The sequence below is a fragment of the Muntiacus reevesi genome, chromosome 10 (assembly GCF_963930625.1).
Source record: "Muntiacus reevesi chromosome 10, mMunRee1.1, whole genome shotgun sequence".
Lineage (NCBI taxonomy): Eukaryota > Metazoa > Chordata > Mammalia > Artiodactyla > Cervidae > Muntiacus > Muntiacus reevesi.
In genome coordinates this window covers 61472695-61487009 of record NC_089258.1, presented here as the reverse complement: position 1 = coordinate 61487009, position 14315 = coordinate 61472695, and the positions used below count along the sequence as shown (strand labels likewise).

General features: G+C 48.1%; 1 protein-coding gene across 2 annotated transcripts in view; it reads right to left on the bottom strand.

Moving 5' to 3' along the window:
- The window catches only part of MTMR7 (myotubularin related protein 7), a 98855-nt gene that overhangs the window by 33189 nt on the left and 51351 nt on the right, over window positions 1-14315 (bottom strand). For both annotated transcript variants that reach the window (XM_065901554.1, XM_065901555.1), the window contains exons 5-6: window positions 9882-10010; window positions 802-936 (exon numbers count right to left, since the gene is read on the bottom strand). In XM_065901554.1, coding sequence (XP_065757626.1) covers window positions 802-936; window positions 9882-10010 — 264 coding nt within the window. The remainder of the gene's footprint in view (window positions 1-801; window positions 937-9881; window positions 10011-14315) is intronic.

Genomic DNA, 14315 nt, shown 5'->3' with positions numbered 1-14315 from the left:
TAATTACTATTACATACATGGGATCATGTTATAGATTTCTGTAGCTCACTTTTGCTGTTTCACAATACATCTCAGACACTGTTCTGCACCCACATGGAGAAAGAACATGGACCCTTCTCTCTCATCACTCATAGATCCAGGTATATTTTATTCATAACTGGCAAGAAATTCCAATGCCAAATGTGTTGAATTAATGGCCATATCGCTCTGTCACCTCATTTTATCCTATATAGTCCATGCCCCTCTTCTCCTTGGAATTCTACTAGGTGAGTGTTTATCCTTCCAAATCTTTTTCAGTTTTAACTGACATTTTTTTACCTACCTATAGTTCACTTTTTTCCATAGACACAGTAATATACATATTAATTTGTCACTTTTTTCTTTTAAACTTAACATTCCATTTTGGAAATCCTGCCATGTCATAGACATAGTGGAATTAACTACAAGCTGAATTTGCAAGAGAAGAGGTGACCATCCGACAAACACTGAACTGCGGGGATTCCACAGTGAATTTCATATTGTTAGAGAAGAAAAGGTCCTTTTGTGAACAAACCAAAGAATAATCTGGCATGTTTAGGAGAGCGATCTACAGTGTCACACCACACTTTTGTCGTGTGCACCATGTACCGAGCACAAGGCTCGGAGCCGGGAAAGCTCGGGGCCCGAGAAGCAGGCAGGGAGGGCAGCCGCTGTGCAAAGGGAAACGGCCCCCTGCAGACGGCGCTCCCTGGGCAGGTGAAGCCTCATCTCTCCTCCATGAGTCTGAGCTGCAAAGACATGCATCGGCGTGGCGACACTCACCTTGGGCCGAGTGTCCACGACGTAAATGAAGTCGCTTCCCGGGTTGGCCTTTCTAATGGCCTGCAGCATCTGCTCATCCTCCAGGCAGCGGGCGCTGAAGCCGGACAGGGGCTGGCTGCTCCGGCAGATGGAGGCCTGTGGGGAGAGGCCGCGGCAGCATGGCAGCATCAGGTCGACTGCACCCCCCCGAGACTCTCAGGACCATCACCGCAACAAAGGCCACTCACCGCCACCCCCTGGTTAACTTACGCCACCGGCTTGTGAAAGTATCAATGCTTTCAGGAAATTGAAGTTGGCATCCTTCTAACTCAAAAAACCATTACATGGGCAAGCAGTGCAAAAAGCTTCTCTGAGTAACAACTAGGATGCATAACCATGGGCTTCCCAGGTGGTGCTAGTGGTTTAAAAAAAAAAAAAACCTGCCTGTCAGTGCAGGGGACATAAGCGACCTGGGTTTGATCCCTGGGTCGGGAAGATTCCCTGGAGAAGGAAATGGCAATCCACTCCAGTATTCTTGCCTGGAAAATTCCACAGAGGAGCCTGGCGGGCTACAGTCCCTGAGGTCACAGAGGGTTGGACATGATTGAGCATGCACACATGCAAGGTTGTTTAGGTAGGATACAAATGATGAAATGTAAAACCATCTAAATAGTCTACTCTGCTTGACACCACTTCATCTTCCTGTGAAAGTAGAAATATAAAGTAACTCTTCTCCTAAAAATTGTAGAAGTTGCTTCTTTAGTGTTTCCAGCATTTACTAGCTCACTTAGAAACATCACAAAACCCTCAAACCGACTCTCATCCTAAACAGGGGGGTGTTCACGGTGACAGAGCCCGAACTGCTGCTGGTGTCTAAGGACAGGAGGCTCAGACCTAGGCTGATGCAGGTGGCTTAGAAGCAAGGGCTTCCTTGGGAACCAACCTGTGTGCTGTTCTGCAATTTCCCTGTTCTGTGATTCCAACAGAATACCCTGAACTGTGGCTCAGGGCTTCCCTTGTGGCTCAGCTGGTAAAGAATCTGCCTCCAATGTGGGAGACCTGGGTTTGATCCCTGGGTTGGGACGATCCCCTGGAGAAGGGAAAGGCTACCCACTTCAGTATTCTGGCCTACAGAATTCCATGGACTGTATAGTCCATGGGGTCGCAAAGAGTTGGACACAGCTGAGCGACTTTCACTTTCACTTTTTGCCCTGAACTGTGGGACAACGTATATAATAGCATAACCATTCCTCTGAGTTAGGTGAGTATAGCCACAACCTCACAGCTGTGAAACTTACACTTTTGTGGCAAAGTACTTCCTATGAATTTAGATTTTATTTTAACACTTAGATTGAAGTCAAATCACCAAATACAATCTAGGCATGACTCTTTCGAAGAATCTGCACTGAGCCTGGGTACCCACGTGTACGAGGGCGGAGGTGCCCCCTGGCTCAGGGAAGGGGGCAGTGCTTGGGAGGGAACCCTCCCCTGGAAAGAGCCACGGCACAGCCCGTTCCGGCGCCCGCATGCCGGACTCCTTCCTGGAAGGCACCCCGGCTCTGAGTCCAAGTGCAGCTTAACTGTCCTTTAGGCTCATCCCAGGGCTACTCAGCTGGGCTTGGGTTTCTCCAGGGAAAGGTGAGCTCTGAGACTCCTCGCTGGAGAAGGCAGGATATTTCTTATTAACTATATGATCCTCAGGTGGCGCTAGTGGTAAAGAACCCACCTGCCAATTCAGGAGACATAAGAGACGTGGGTTTGATCCCTGGGTTGGGAAGATCCCCTGGAGAAGGGCACAGCAGCCCACTCTGTATTCTGGCCTGGAGAATCCCAATGACAGAGGAGCCTGGTGTGCTACAGTCCATGGGGTTGCAAAGGGTCTGATACGACAGAGGCAACTCAGCGTGTGAGTGCACGTGTACACACACACACACACACACACACACACACACACACACACACACACACACACACACACACACACACACACACACACACACACACACACACACACACACACACACACACACACACACACACACACTCTCCTCCAGCTGAGAACCTGCTGGCAGGACGGAGAATTGCAGACATTTCTAACAACTGCTAACAGCAACCGTCTGAGGGTTCCAGTACATTCTGTAACACAGCGGCAATTACTGAGGGGCTCCAGGAACCCTAGGCCTGCAGCCAGAATTCAGGAGGGGGGTGCCTGCAGAGTGGGAAGCAAGGCAAAGGGCTTGAGTTGCTGGCAACAGATGTCCAACCACAGGGTGGAGGAGGAAGGGCCCGGGGCGTCTGACCACGGATGGGCAGCCAGCCAGCAAGAGGAGAGCCAGGGGCTAGGCGTGTGACGCAGGGACCGGGGCGGGGGCTGTGGGGGGCGCTCGGGGACAAAAGGCGAGCTGCATCCCGCGCAGAAGGCAAATCGCCACGGATGGCTTTCACGGAGCTGCACACAGGCTCCCGTGTCTTCCGATGTTTAGAGGGGTCGGGTCAGCCACCCCCTCTGACCGAGCAGAGAGCAGTTCTGAGCTGCTTAATCTGGGCTAAAGAAATACCAACTAAGGACCACTACCATCAGGCAGCTTCTCAGATCCGATCAGAAGAGCTCGATGGGGAAGAGAACACTTTAAAATGAGAGTTTGTCCAAGCAAGCACGTAGCCCACCGAAACTCACTCAACTACTGGGTCTCCAACTGTGAAATGAAGCCAGTCAGACAACAACCACTACTCATTACCTGCAGGCCGAGAAAGCTGCTTTCAGTGAAGGGTTAAGTCAGAACAGAGTTCTACTATGAAATGAACAAGTCGATAAGTTAAACCAGATATATTAAACAGACTACATTTTAATATTTTGCAGTTACATTTTCTTAGTAATATACAGATGGGCTTCAAACAGACTTCATCACTGACTCTGTGACTATTGGCACGCTGTCGTACCCGTGGTACAAGGTGGTCGGTAACCTCAAGGTGCCCGTGTCCACCCTACACACACCCCAGAGAGCCAGACTGTTCACAGAATCTCACCATGCCTGGTGGCCTGTCTTACTGATGTCAGCCACATGAGAGCAGAGATAGAACTCGATCGTAAACTGTCACGTGTGCACCATTCATAGAGCTACTGATTACAACAGCCAATGTGTTTTGAATGCTTCCTATATGGTGGCCACCATTACAAGAAGTCTGCATATTCTTAATCTTCCCAACTACCACAGACATTAAGATCTATTATTTATTTGCTCCATTTGATAGATGAGACAACTAAGGGACAGAGAGGTGAAGTGATTCTCCCAGGGTCACACAGCTAGTAACTGGGGAAGCCAGGAATTGAATCCAGGCAAAATATTTCCTGATCCTGGATTCTGAACCAACACAATACAGCATCCATATATGTAAATAAGTCAGGAAGCATGATACAGAATTCAGATGCAGGATTCAAAAAAAATCTGGCTTTTAACTCAGCTGGTAAAGAATCTGCCTGCAATGCAGGAGACCCTGATTCGATTGCTGGGTCACGAAGATCCCCTCGAGAAGGGATAGGCTACCCACTCCACTATTCTTGGGCTTCCCTGGTGGCTCAGATAGTAAAGAACCTGTCTGCAATGTGGGAGACCTGGGTTTGATCCCTGGGTTGGGAAGATCCCCTGGAGGAGGGTGTGGCCACCCACTCCAGTATTCTTGCCTGGAGAATCCCATGGATAGAGGAGCCTGGCAGGCTATACAGTCCATGGGATCGCAAAGAGTCAGACATGACTGAGCGACTAAGCAGTGTTCTCACTTCCTTTATAATCTTAGGTGATTTACCTGTCATCTCTGAACCTTGGTTTTCCCATCTTTAATATGGATACCATAATAATAACAAAACTACAGAGTGGGTAAGGTAGTAACGCACCTAGAACTATGCCTAACACAGTTAGTTTCAGTAAACATTATTTATAAAAGGAGGGCAAAATGGTCTGTATTATTCTTACGAAAAAACTGCCTCTTTGGAAATGTTCCAGAATTGGGTTCTGAGAGATCTGTACTGTGAATTTGGGGAGCTATGCTACTAACAATTTAAAAGCAGAACTGCTTTCTTAATAATAATTAAGATACTGAATAAATAAGAACAAAGGATACAGCAGGTTCCAAACACAAGTGACACAGATAACCTCCCAAGAGTGATCTACAAAGCTGTTTAACGTTTGATATTCAAAATGATTCTGGATGGCTCCAGGTAACTCCTGGAGTGTGGTGCAAGGCCTGAAAGTAACATCACGGGCTGCCCACGGCACCTCGTAAATCGGGATGGCCTTGAATGGCCAGCAGCAAGTTCCCATCCATACCCTGCTCCCGTGGGTACAAGTCCCCCAGCTAAGCAACCCTTCTCCCAGTGGACCAGGTGCAGCTCCTTCTCGTTCCCAAGTAGTGGGTTTTATTCCCTGCCGGCCTGTGAAATTACTCAAATAATTACATCCTCCGCTGAGAACCAGGGGTCCCCTCATCCTCTTGATGCTACAAAGCCTGGCTCTACCGTCCCTGCTGGTTCACTCTGTTCCTGACAATGCCCTCCTCCCCTGGGCAGTGAGCATATGCAACTAGTAAACTGCTGTCAACCTCATGTGCCCAGTGTCAGGCATCATGTGTTTTAGACATCCCAGTAATCCTAGAACAGGAATCCCGACCTCACCAATGGGTGCACAGGAAGTGATTGTAACACCATGTATGATAAAAGCTGATCCAGAAGGAATTATATACAACAAGCAAGGGGATTTACATCCAAGGACCCTCACCAGGATTCCCTGTTTCTGACACGAGGTGCATGGCAAGCTTTTCTTAATCACCAATTCCCACTCCCAACCCTAGCCAACTCATCTCACCAATAAAATCTTTGGCACTCCCTGGTAACAAGGTGCTGTGTGAGGAATGGTATTTAACTAGAAAATGTGATACTTACTCACAAGCCTAAGTTCTACTGGCATCACCGACTCGATGGACATGAGTTTGAGCAAGCTTTGGGAGTTGGTGATGGACAGGGAAGCCTGGCGTGCTGCAGTCCATGGGGTCAAAAAGAGTCGGACACAACTGAGCGACTGAACTGAACTGGTGTTCTACTGGAGTAGGAATACATACTCAAGTCTAAAATGTCTGAAATCACAAAAAGGGACCTCCCTGGTGGTCCAGTGGTTAAGAATTCATCTGCCAATGCAGGGGTACGGGTTTGACCCCTGATCCTGGAAGATTCCACGTGCCTCGGGGGCAACTAAGCCCATGCACCACAGCTACTGAAGCCTGAGCTCTAGCACCCTCAAGCAGCAACTACTGAAGCCTGTGCTCCTAGAGCCCATACTCTCCAGCAAGAGAAGCCACGGCGATCAGAAGTCCCGCGTACCCCAACTAGACAGTAGCCCCTGCTCCCTGCAACTAGAGAGCCTGCATGCAGCAATGAAGACTCAGCACAGCCAAAATAAATAAATAAGTTACTAAAAAAATAAAAATAAAATCACAAAAAGGAAGACACATAGGTCAGCAAACTTAGGAACTTTACTTTTCACCGAAGACCACCTGGTTGGCATGTGGGTTTTGTTTTGGCTGAGCACCATCATCAAAAACTGCACCGTTACTTCCCGTGTCTCCCACAGAACCACAGAAATCCACCTTCATTAAGGAGGACGCTTCCCGCTATAAAAATCCCTGGTCACCTTGGAAGCATGACACAATTAACCTAGATATTAAAGCATGGGGTAGTCGCTCAGTGAAAAGCCAGTGGAGTATTTATATCAGGTTTGTTTTAAGAGTGGGTGGAAGATCAGGGACTCAGCCTTCCCAAAGCACAGAAGTATTTCCCCTCAGTTCAGATTCTATAAAAACTGGATGTTTCTCTAGCCCAACTTGGCTGTTGGTTTTAATTTACCTGCATTACTTAACTGACCTTGTGCTTAGTCGCTCAGTCATGTCTAACTCTCTGTGACCTCACTGACTGCAGCCCGCCAGGCTCCTCTGTCCATGGAATTCTCCAGCCAAGAATACTGGAGTGGCTGCCATTCTCTCCTCCAGGGGATCTTCCTGATACAGGGATCAAACCCGGGTCTCCTGCATTGCAGGCAGATTCTTTACCGTCTGAGCCACCAGGGAAGCCCTGAGCATTGTTATAAACCCACAAATTTGACTGCATTCTACCTGCAGCACAGATGTTAGGTCCCCAAGCTGGGAGAGCTGGCGTGTGGGTACCTGCACATGAAGTATCTCCCTGGGGCAACTGGATCCTTTAGCCACACTTAGAAAACAGCTCTAATCTGCATCTTGTAAGAGGAGCTAAAACTTAAAGGACGGTCTGCTTTAAATGTTAAAGTTCAGGAAATCAATTATCTTGAACTATAACTGATAGCTATGTGAGTTCATTTCCAGGCTTGGAGATCAGGCAGAGGACAGCACAGGAGAGCGGGAACCGGGTGATGCGGGTCTGACGTCAGCAGGCAGAGAGGCCGGCCTCTGCGGTCTAACTGCTAAAAATTCTCTCCCATTCTCAGACATGACATATTTGCCCTTTATGATACTCACACTGACCAAAAAATAACCCCTTTTCTCAAGAAAATCCGAACAGAAGGAAAAGAAGCGGGATGAGTACCATGCTCACATTTTCAATACCCAGCACATCCCCACCTCTGGAATAACAGTAAAAGATCCTCCCTTCCTCTCCTCTCTTACTTGTTTACCAGTGGATGCTACAAAAAAGAAACATGCTACTGGCAGCCTGAATTCAAATATTGAATACAATATCATGAAATTCCACATCCCTTTGCATCCCATCATTTAAAAAAAAAAAGATTCACATCTTTCTTTCCCTCTCACAATAGCGCTAGCTCTGTGCAGGCTGAAATATATTAGGAATCAAATAACATAAGACATTGGGCTTCCCAGGTGGTGCTAGTGGTAAAGAGCCCGCCTGCCAATGCAGGAGACTTAAGAGATGTGGCTTCAATCCCTGGATTGGAAAGATCCCTTGGAGGAGGGCCCAGCACTCACTCCAGTGTTCTTCCCTGGAGAATCCCAGGGACAGAGGAACCTGGCAGGCTACAGTCCACGGGGTTGCAAAGAGTCAGACATGGCTGAGCAAAGCACAAAGCTCAATATGGGACATTAATGAAGTTACTTGCCTTCTTCAGATCCTTTCAGAGCCGTGAGTGTAACTGAAAATAACACCATTTGTATCCTTTTAATTAACAGAATGTACACTGCTGAATAGATGTGAGAGTTGGACTATAAAGAAAGCTGAGTGCCAAAGAATTGATGCTTTTGAACTGTGGTGTTGGAGAAGACTCTTGAGAGTCCCTTGGACTGCAAGGAGATCCAACCAGCCCATCCTAAAGGAGATCAGTCCTGAGTGTTCAGGGGATGGACTGATGTTGAAGCTGAAACTCCAATACTTTGGCCACCTGATATGAAGAGCTGACTCATTTGAAAAGACCCTGATGCTGGGAAAGATTGAAGGCAGGAGGAGAAGGGGATAACAGAGGATGAGATGGTTGGATGGCATCACTGGCTCAATGGAGATGAGTTTGAGTAAACTCCGGGAGTTGGTGATGGAGAGGGAGGCCTGCCGTCCTGTGGTCCATGGGGTCACGAAGAGTCGGACACGACTGAGCAACTGAAAACACTGCTGAATAAATATTTCCCTTCAAAGTGGGCAACAATGAAGGCCATATGCTTACTCTGGCCAAGCTGGCATTGCTGAGTATTTTTCAAAGCCTCCTTCTAAGAGCAGACATAGGACTTCCTGAGCGGTCTAGCAGTTGGTTCAGGAGGATCCCGCATACCTCGGGACAAGTAAGCCCACAAACCACAACTACTGAAGTCCACGCACCTAGAGTCTGTGCTTTGCAGCAAGAGAAGCACCACAGTGAGAAGCCCGCACAACGCGACTAGAGAGTAGCCGCCACTCGCTGCAACTACAGAAACCCTGCATGCAGCGACAAAGATCCAGCATAGCCAAAAATTAAATAACATCGTTTTGTTAAAAGAACAGACATAGACCCTGCCCTCCATCCTGCCACACACGCTTACACACATCTGCTGCAGTTGTCAGGCTCCTCTGTCCACAGTGTTTCCCAGGCACGAATACGGGAGCCAGTTGCCATTTCCTGCTCCAGGAGATCTTCCCAACCCAGGGATCGAACTCCTGTCTCTCATGCCTCTTGCCCTGACAAGTGGATTCTTTACCACGGGTGCCACTTCGGAAGTCCCCATCAAACAGTTCCCAGTTAAAGTCAAGCGCCTGTGTGCACGCATGCTCAGTCGTGTCTGACTCTTTACGATCCCATGGACTGTGGCCCACCAGGCTCCTCTGTCCATGGGGTTCCCCAGGCAAGAATGCTGGAGTGGGTTGCCATGCCCTCCTCCAGGGGATCTTCCCCACCCAGGGATCGAACCCGGTCTCTTACATCTCCTGCACTGGCAGGCGGGTTCTTCACCACTGTGCCACCCAGACTTTGTCTCCTGGCTAAAGTCAAATGACGTCTAAAGCAGGGAGCGGACACCATTCTTGTCTTCCCAGATTAGATTCTGTGTCCTTCACAGAAATGGAAGCATAGCTTTTGGTTGTTTCCATGGTTACCTGTAAGACTGGGTTTTCTCACCTGCCCTGAGCAGTTCTAACCAACAGGATGTGAGCAGCTCACACATATTACATATAAAAGGCACTAGAAGATGGAAATAAATATACACACACACACATATATATATGCCATTTAAAAAAAGAAAAAGAGTGTGCCATGACTTTGAGGGCTTTTCTAAACCAGGCATTGCAATGGCTTAGCCACAGAGAGCCTTTCAAGGTGACCGGTTAGAAGAGGACGTGCTCACTCAGATGATTAAGTTTAGGAGTGTTCTGACTCCCGTTCCATTACTGTCAAATAAACACGGGAGGTCAACGTTCACAGGAGATAAGGCTTTAACACAAGTTGTATTGGGCCGCACCGCACACATAGCAACATCCACATACTTGAAAAGGAATTCAAACCCACACAAACACACCACAGGGGCAGAAGGCCCCTGGAAAAAGGCCTGTTTATGATAAAAGAAGAAAAGCAGAGGCCGAAACAAAAGCATGCCTTAAGACTTACGTGGTTATCTTTATAGTAGTAAGAAAGAGCAGGAAATCGCCGTCTGCTCCGGAACTTGGAACTCCCCACTATGATGTGTGCCGTGGCCGACTTGGGAACGTACAGCTCGGTCGGGTAGGAGTCACAGACCTGGCGTGGAAAACACAGGGGGTGTTTAGGCCTCGGCGTGCTGTGCAAACGGCCACCAGAAATTCCCTTCCACCGGGCTTGCGGGTGGCATACTTCAGTTTTCTTAAGTTGCAGAGTCACTGCAGAGAAAATGAAGCTCTGATGCTAAGAAACCACAGTGAACCAGAGTCAGACACGCTTTGGCCTCCGGCCTTGGGCGCTGCCCCTTATCTCCAAGGGCTCTTCGTGGGAGTGGGAGGCGAGACAGGGACCAATGGGCGTTTCGTCCATCGAAAAGGGAAAAGCAATTTTGCATCCTGGCAACAGAGAAAATGTCAGCTATCTGTTCAAGAGAGCCCCACCCTGGGAGACGATGTCCTCCTTGGGGCCCCTTCTGTCCCCGGCACGTCCCCTGTGCACTCCCATCTGAGGCAACAGCTGAGCCAGCATGCTCTCTGGACCCCTCTCCCCTCCAACCTCCCAAGCTCATCTTCAGGGTCAACTCAGGGCCTCTCCCCTGGACTTCCTAGCATTCCACCCCTCACCACGCATTATATCCGCCTTCTGCTTTTTATGTGTCGATTTTACAAGTGGTAAGAAATGAGTTACCCTTTCTGTGCATCCTTGACAATGATTCCCCCAGTGGAATCTCTGGAGACTTGGAATGATCTTGGGAATTGTATCAGAATTTAGGGGTTTAGGGGACTTGCCCTGGTGGTCCGGGGGCTAGGACTCCACTCCGACCTTCCAGTACGGCGGGGTGGGGGAACCCGGGTTTGATCCCTGCTCAGGAAACTAGGTCCACACAGGCCACAACTAAGAGTTCACATGCTGCAACTAAGTGCAGCCAAATTAGTAAATAGATTTAAACTTTTTAAAAACCATCTTAAAAAAAAGAAATCAGGTGTTTAGAACCCGGTTCCAGTTTGCCAACTTTATGACTTTCGAGAAATCAAACTACTGAGCACTTCCTACTCTCTTAAGACTGACAGGGAACAGAAATGACATTGCCCGGGGCCGATACAAGGATCAAATCAGGTAACACCCACAAGACTCTTCACCCATGAGGCCTGACAAAAGTGGAAGTGGTGGCAAGAGTAATGGTAGCTGACTTGTTGCTAGACACATAATTTGCTTTGACATTGGTCAACCTATCTTTTGGGGCTTCCCTGATAGCTCCGTGGTAAAGAATTGGCCTGCTAGTGCAGGAGACACAGGTTCAATCCCTGGTCTGGGAAGACACCCTGGAGGGGGATGAAATGGCAACCCACTCCAGTATTCTTGCCTGGGAAATCCCATGGACAGAGGAGTCTGACGGGCTATAGTCTGTGGGATCATAAAAGAGTTAGATGTGATTTACTGGCTAAAATAACAACAATCCCTCTTCTTGCAACAGGAGGATCATTTGAATGGCAGTTCCTAAACTTTATTTCCTAGAAGTCAAGGATCTTCTTGGGCATTTGAAGGCGAGTCCTCAGGCAGGTGTAGCAGCAGGCGAAATGCTATGTGCACGTCCTCTGTCCATTTCGCCTGTCCTGACCACTCTGAACCTCGAGACAGAAGGGCACAAAAATGCACCTCAAAGCTCACGCCAACTGTCCTGTGCTCAGGTCCTCCCTCGCCTGCCTCCCCGCTTGTCTTTGTTACCAGACTGGGCACCACACTGAGCAGGAGACGGAAAGGCCACTGAAGTGACCCTCTCGGGCCCAAAGCATTTCCCCAAAGGCATTTTAGGAAAGATTACCAAAGACACCAACGTGGGCTCTGGGACTGAGACTCGGGAGGAAAGTCCCAAGAACAGATGCTTCCAACCTACTTGGAACCCGAGCGTTTACTGGAACTACTCCCCCAGACACTGCCCTGGCTTCCCCTGCAAATCTGGTGTCTGGACCTCTCTCGAGTCAGCAGGACATGACTATACTGAATTCAAGAGACGTGTGGTCACTGCATCAGACTTACTACGTTTTCTTAAAATAACAGTTTTAAAAAGGAAACTAGTAGGTTTTCAGAAGTTGGGAATTACCCACTTTCTTCAACGGCGCTGGTGGTGGTTCAGTTGCTAAGTCTTGTTCAACTCTTGCAATGCCATGGACGGTGGCCCACCAGGCTCCTCTGTCCATTGGATTTGCCAGGCAAGAATACTGGAGTGGGTTACCACTTCCTCCTCCAGGGAAATCAACCCTGAATATTCATTGGGAGGACTGATGCTGAAGCTCCAATACTTTGGCCACATGATGCAAAGAACCGACTTACCAGAAAAGACTCTGATTCTGGGAAACACTGAAAGAAGGAGGAGAAGGGGACAGCAGAGGGTGAGAGCTTAGATGGCATCACCGACTCAATGGACATGAGTTTGAGCAAGCTCTGCGAGGTGGTGAAGGACAGGGAGGCCTGGAATGCTGTAGTCCATAGGGTCACAAAGAGTCGGACATGACTTCACAACTGAACAACCACCACCACCAAGGTGGACAAAAGTAAATTCATCCCTGCTCTCATGAAGGCAGACAGCACTTTCCAGCAGAATTTAAACATCAATCCTAGAAAGCGCTGATGGGTATCGCTTTTGCAACAAGCTCACACAGCTGAAATTAAAATTATGACAATGAATGACAAAGCATAGTGCAACTTCTGCTGCCAGATTGTGAGACTACTCAATGTGCCCCCTGAAAGTTTGCCTGGCCTGGAAAATCATGTAAGAAAATTCAGAGAGAAAATGAGAAGTTCAGAAAAGTGGGAAATGCTTCTCTTTTGAACTTTCTTTATATTTACTCTGCCTTAGACAACTGAAGTGGATTAAGTTAATAACATTCTTGCATAATATTTTTATTTTAATAAGGGAGTGATTTGCTTTGTCTTCCACTAAATAAACCCTCCTGTGGTGCCTACATGTCTTACTTGGCCTGGTCAAGAAGAATCTTTTGGGGTAATTCATTCACTCATTCAACAAGTTTTTTTTAATTGAAATATATTTGACATATAACACTGTATAATTCAAGGTGTGCGTGTGCATGCTTAGTCACTCAGTTGTGTCTGACTTTTTGCAACCCCGTGGACTATAGCCCGCCAAGGCTCCTGTGTCCACGGGATTCTCCAGGCAAGAATACTGGAGTGGGTTGCCATTTCCATCTCCAGGGAATCTTCCCGGCTCAGGAATCGAACCCAGGTCTCCCACATTGCAGGCAGACGCTTTACCCTCTGTGCCACCAGGGAAGTCCTATACTGTCTGAGCCACCAGGAAAACACAACTTAAGGTGTTCAGTTCGGTTAAGTAGCTCATTTGTGCCCTACTCTTTGTGATTCATAGACTGCAGCACACCAGACCTCCATGTCTATCACCAACTCCCAGAGCTTACTCAAGCTACTCAAACTCATGTCCATCCAGTCAGTGATGCCATCCAACCATCTCATCCTCTGTCATCCCTTTCTCCTCCGCCTTCAGTCTTTCCAGCATCAGGGTCTTTTCCAATGAGTCAGTTCTTCCCATTAGGCGGCCAAAGTGTTGGAGTTTCAGCTTCAGCATCAGTCCTTCCAATGAACATTCAGGACTGATTTCCTTTAGGATAGGCTGGTTGGATCTTCTTGCAGTCCAAGGGACTCTCAAGAGTCTTCTCCAACATCACAGTTCAAAAGCATCAATTCTTTGGGGCTCAGCTTTCTTTATGGTCTAACTCTCACACTCACCTGACTTCTGGAAAAGTCTTAGCTTTGACTGCTGCTGCTGCTGCTGCTAAGTCACTTCAGTCGTGTCCGACTCTGTGCGACCCCAGAGATGGCAGCCCACCAAGCTCCCCGTCCCCGGGATTCTCCAGGCAAGAACACTGGAGTGGGTTGCCATTTCCTTCTCCAATGCATGAAAGTGAAAAGTGAAAGTGAAGTCGCTCAGTCGTGTCCGACTCTTAGTGAGCCCATGGACTGCAGCCCACCAGGCTCCTCTGTCCATGGGATTTTCCAGGCAAGAGTACTGGAGTGGGGTGCCATTGCCTTCTCCGTAGCTTTGACTAGATGGACCTTTGTCAGCAAAGTAACATCTCTGCTTTTAATATGCTGTCTAGGTTGGTCATAGCTTTTCTTCCAAGGAGCAAGTGTCTTTTAATTTCATGGTTGCAGTAACCTCACCATCTGCAGTGGTTTTGAAGCCCAAGAAAATAAAGTCTGTCACTGTTTCAATTGTTTCCCCATCTATTTGCAATGAAGTGATGGGACTAGATACCACAATCTTCGTTTTATGAATGTTGAATTTTCAGCCAGCTTTTTCACTCTCATTAAGAGGCTCTTTAGTTCTTCACTTTCTGCCATAAGGGTGGTGTCATCTACATAGCTGAGGCT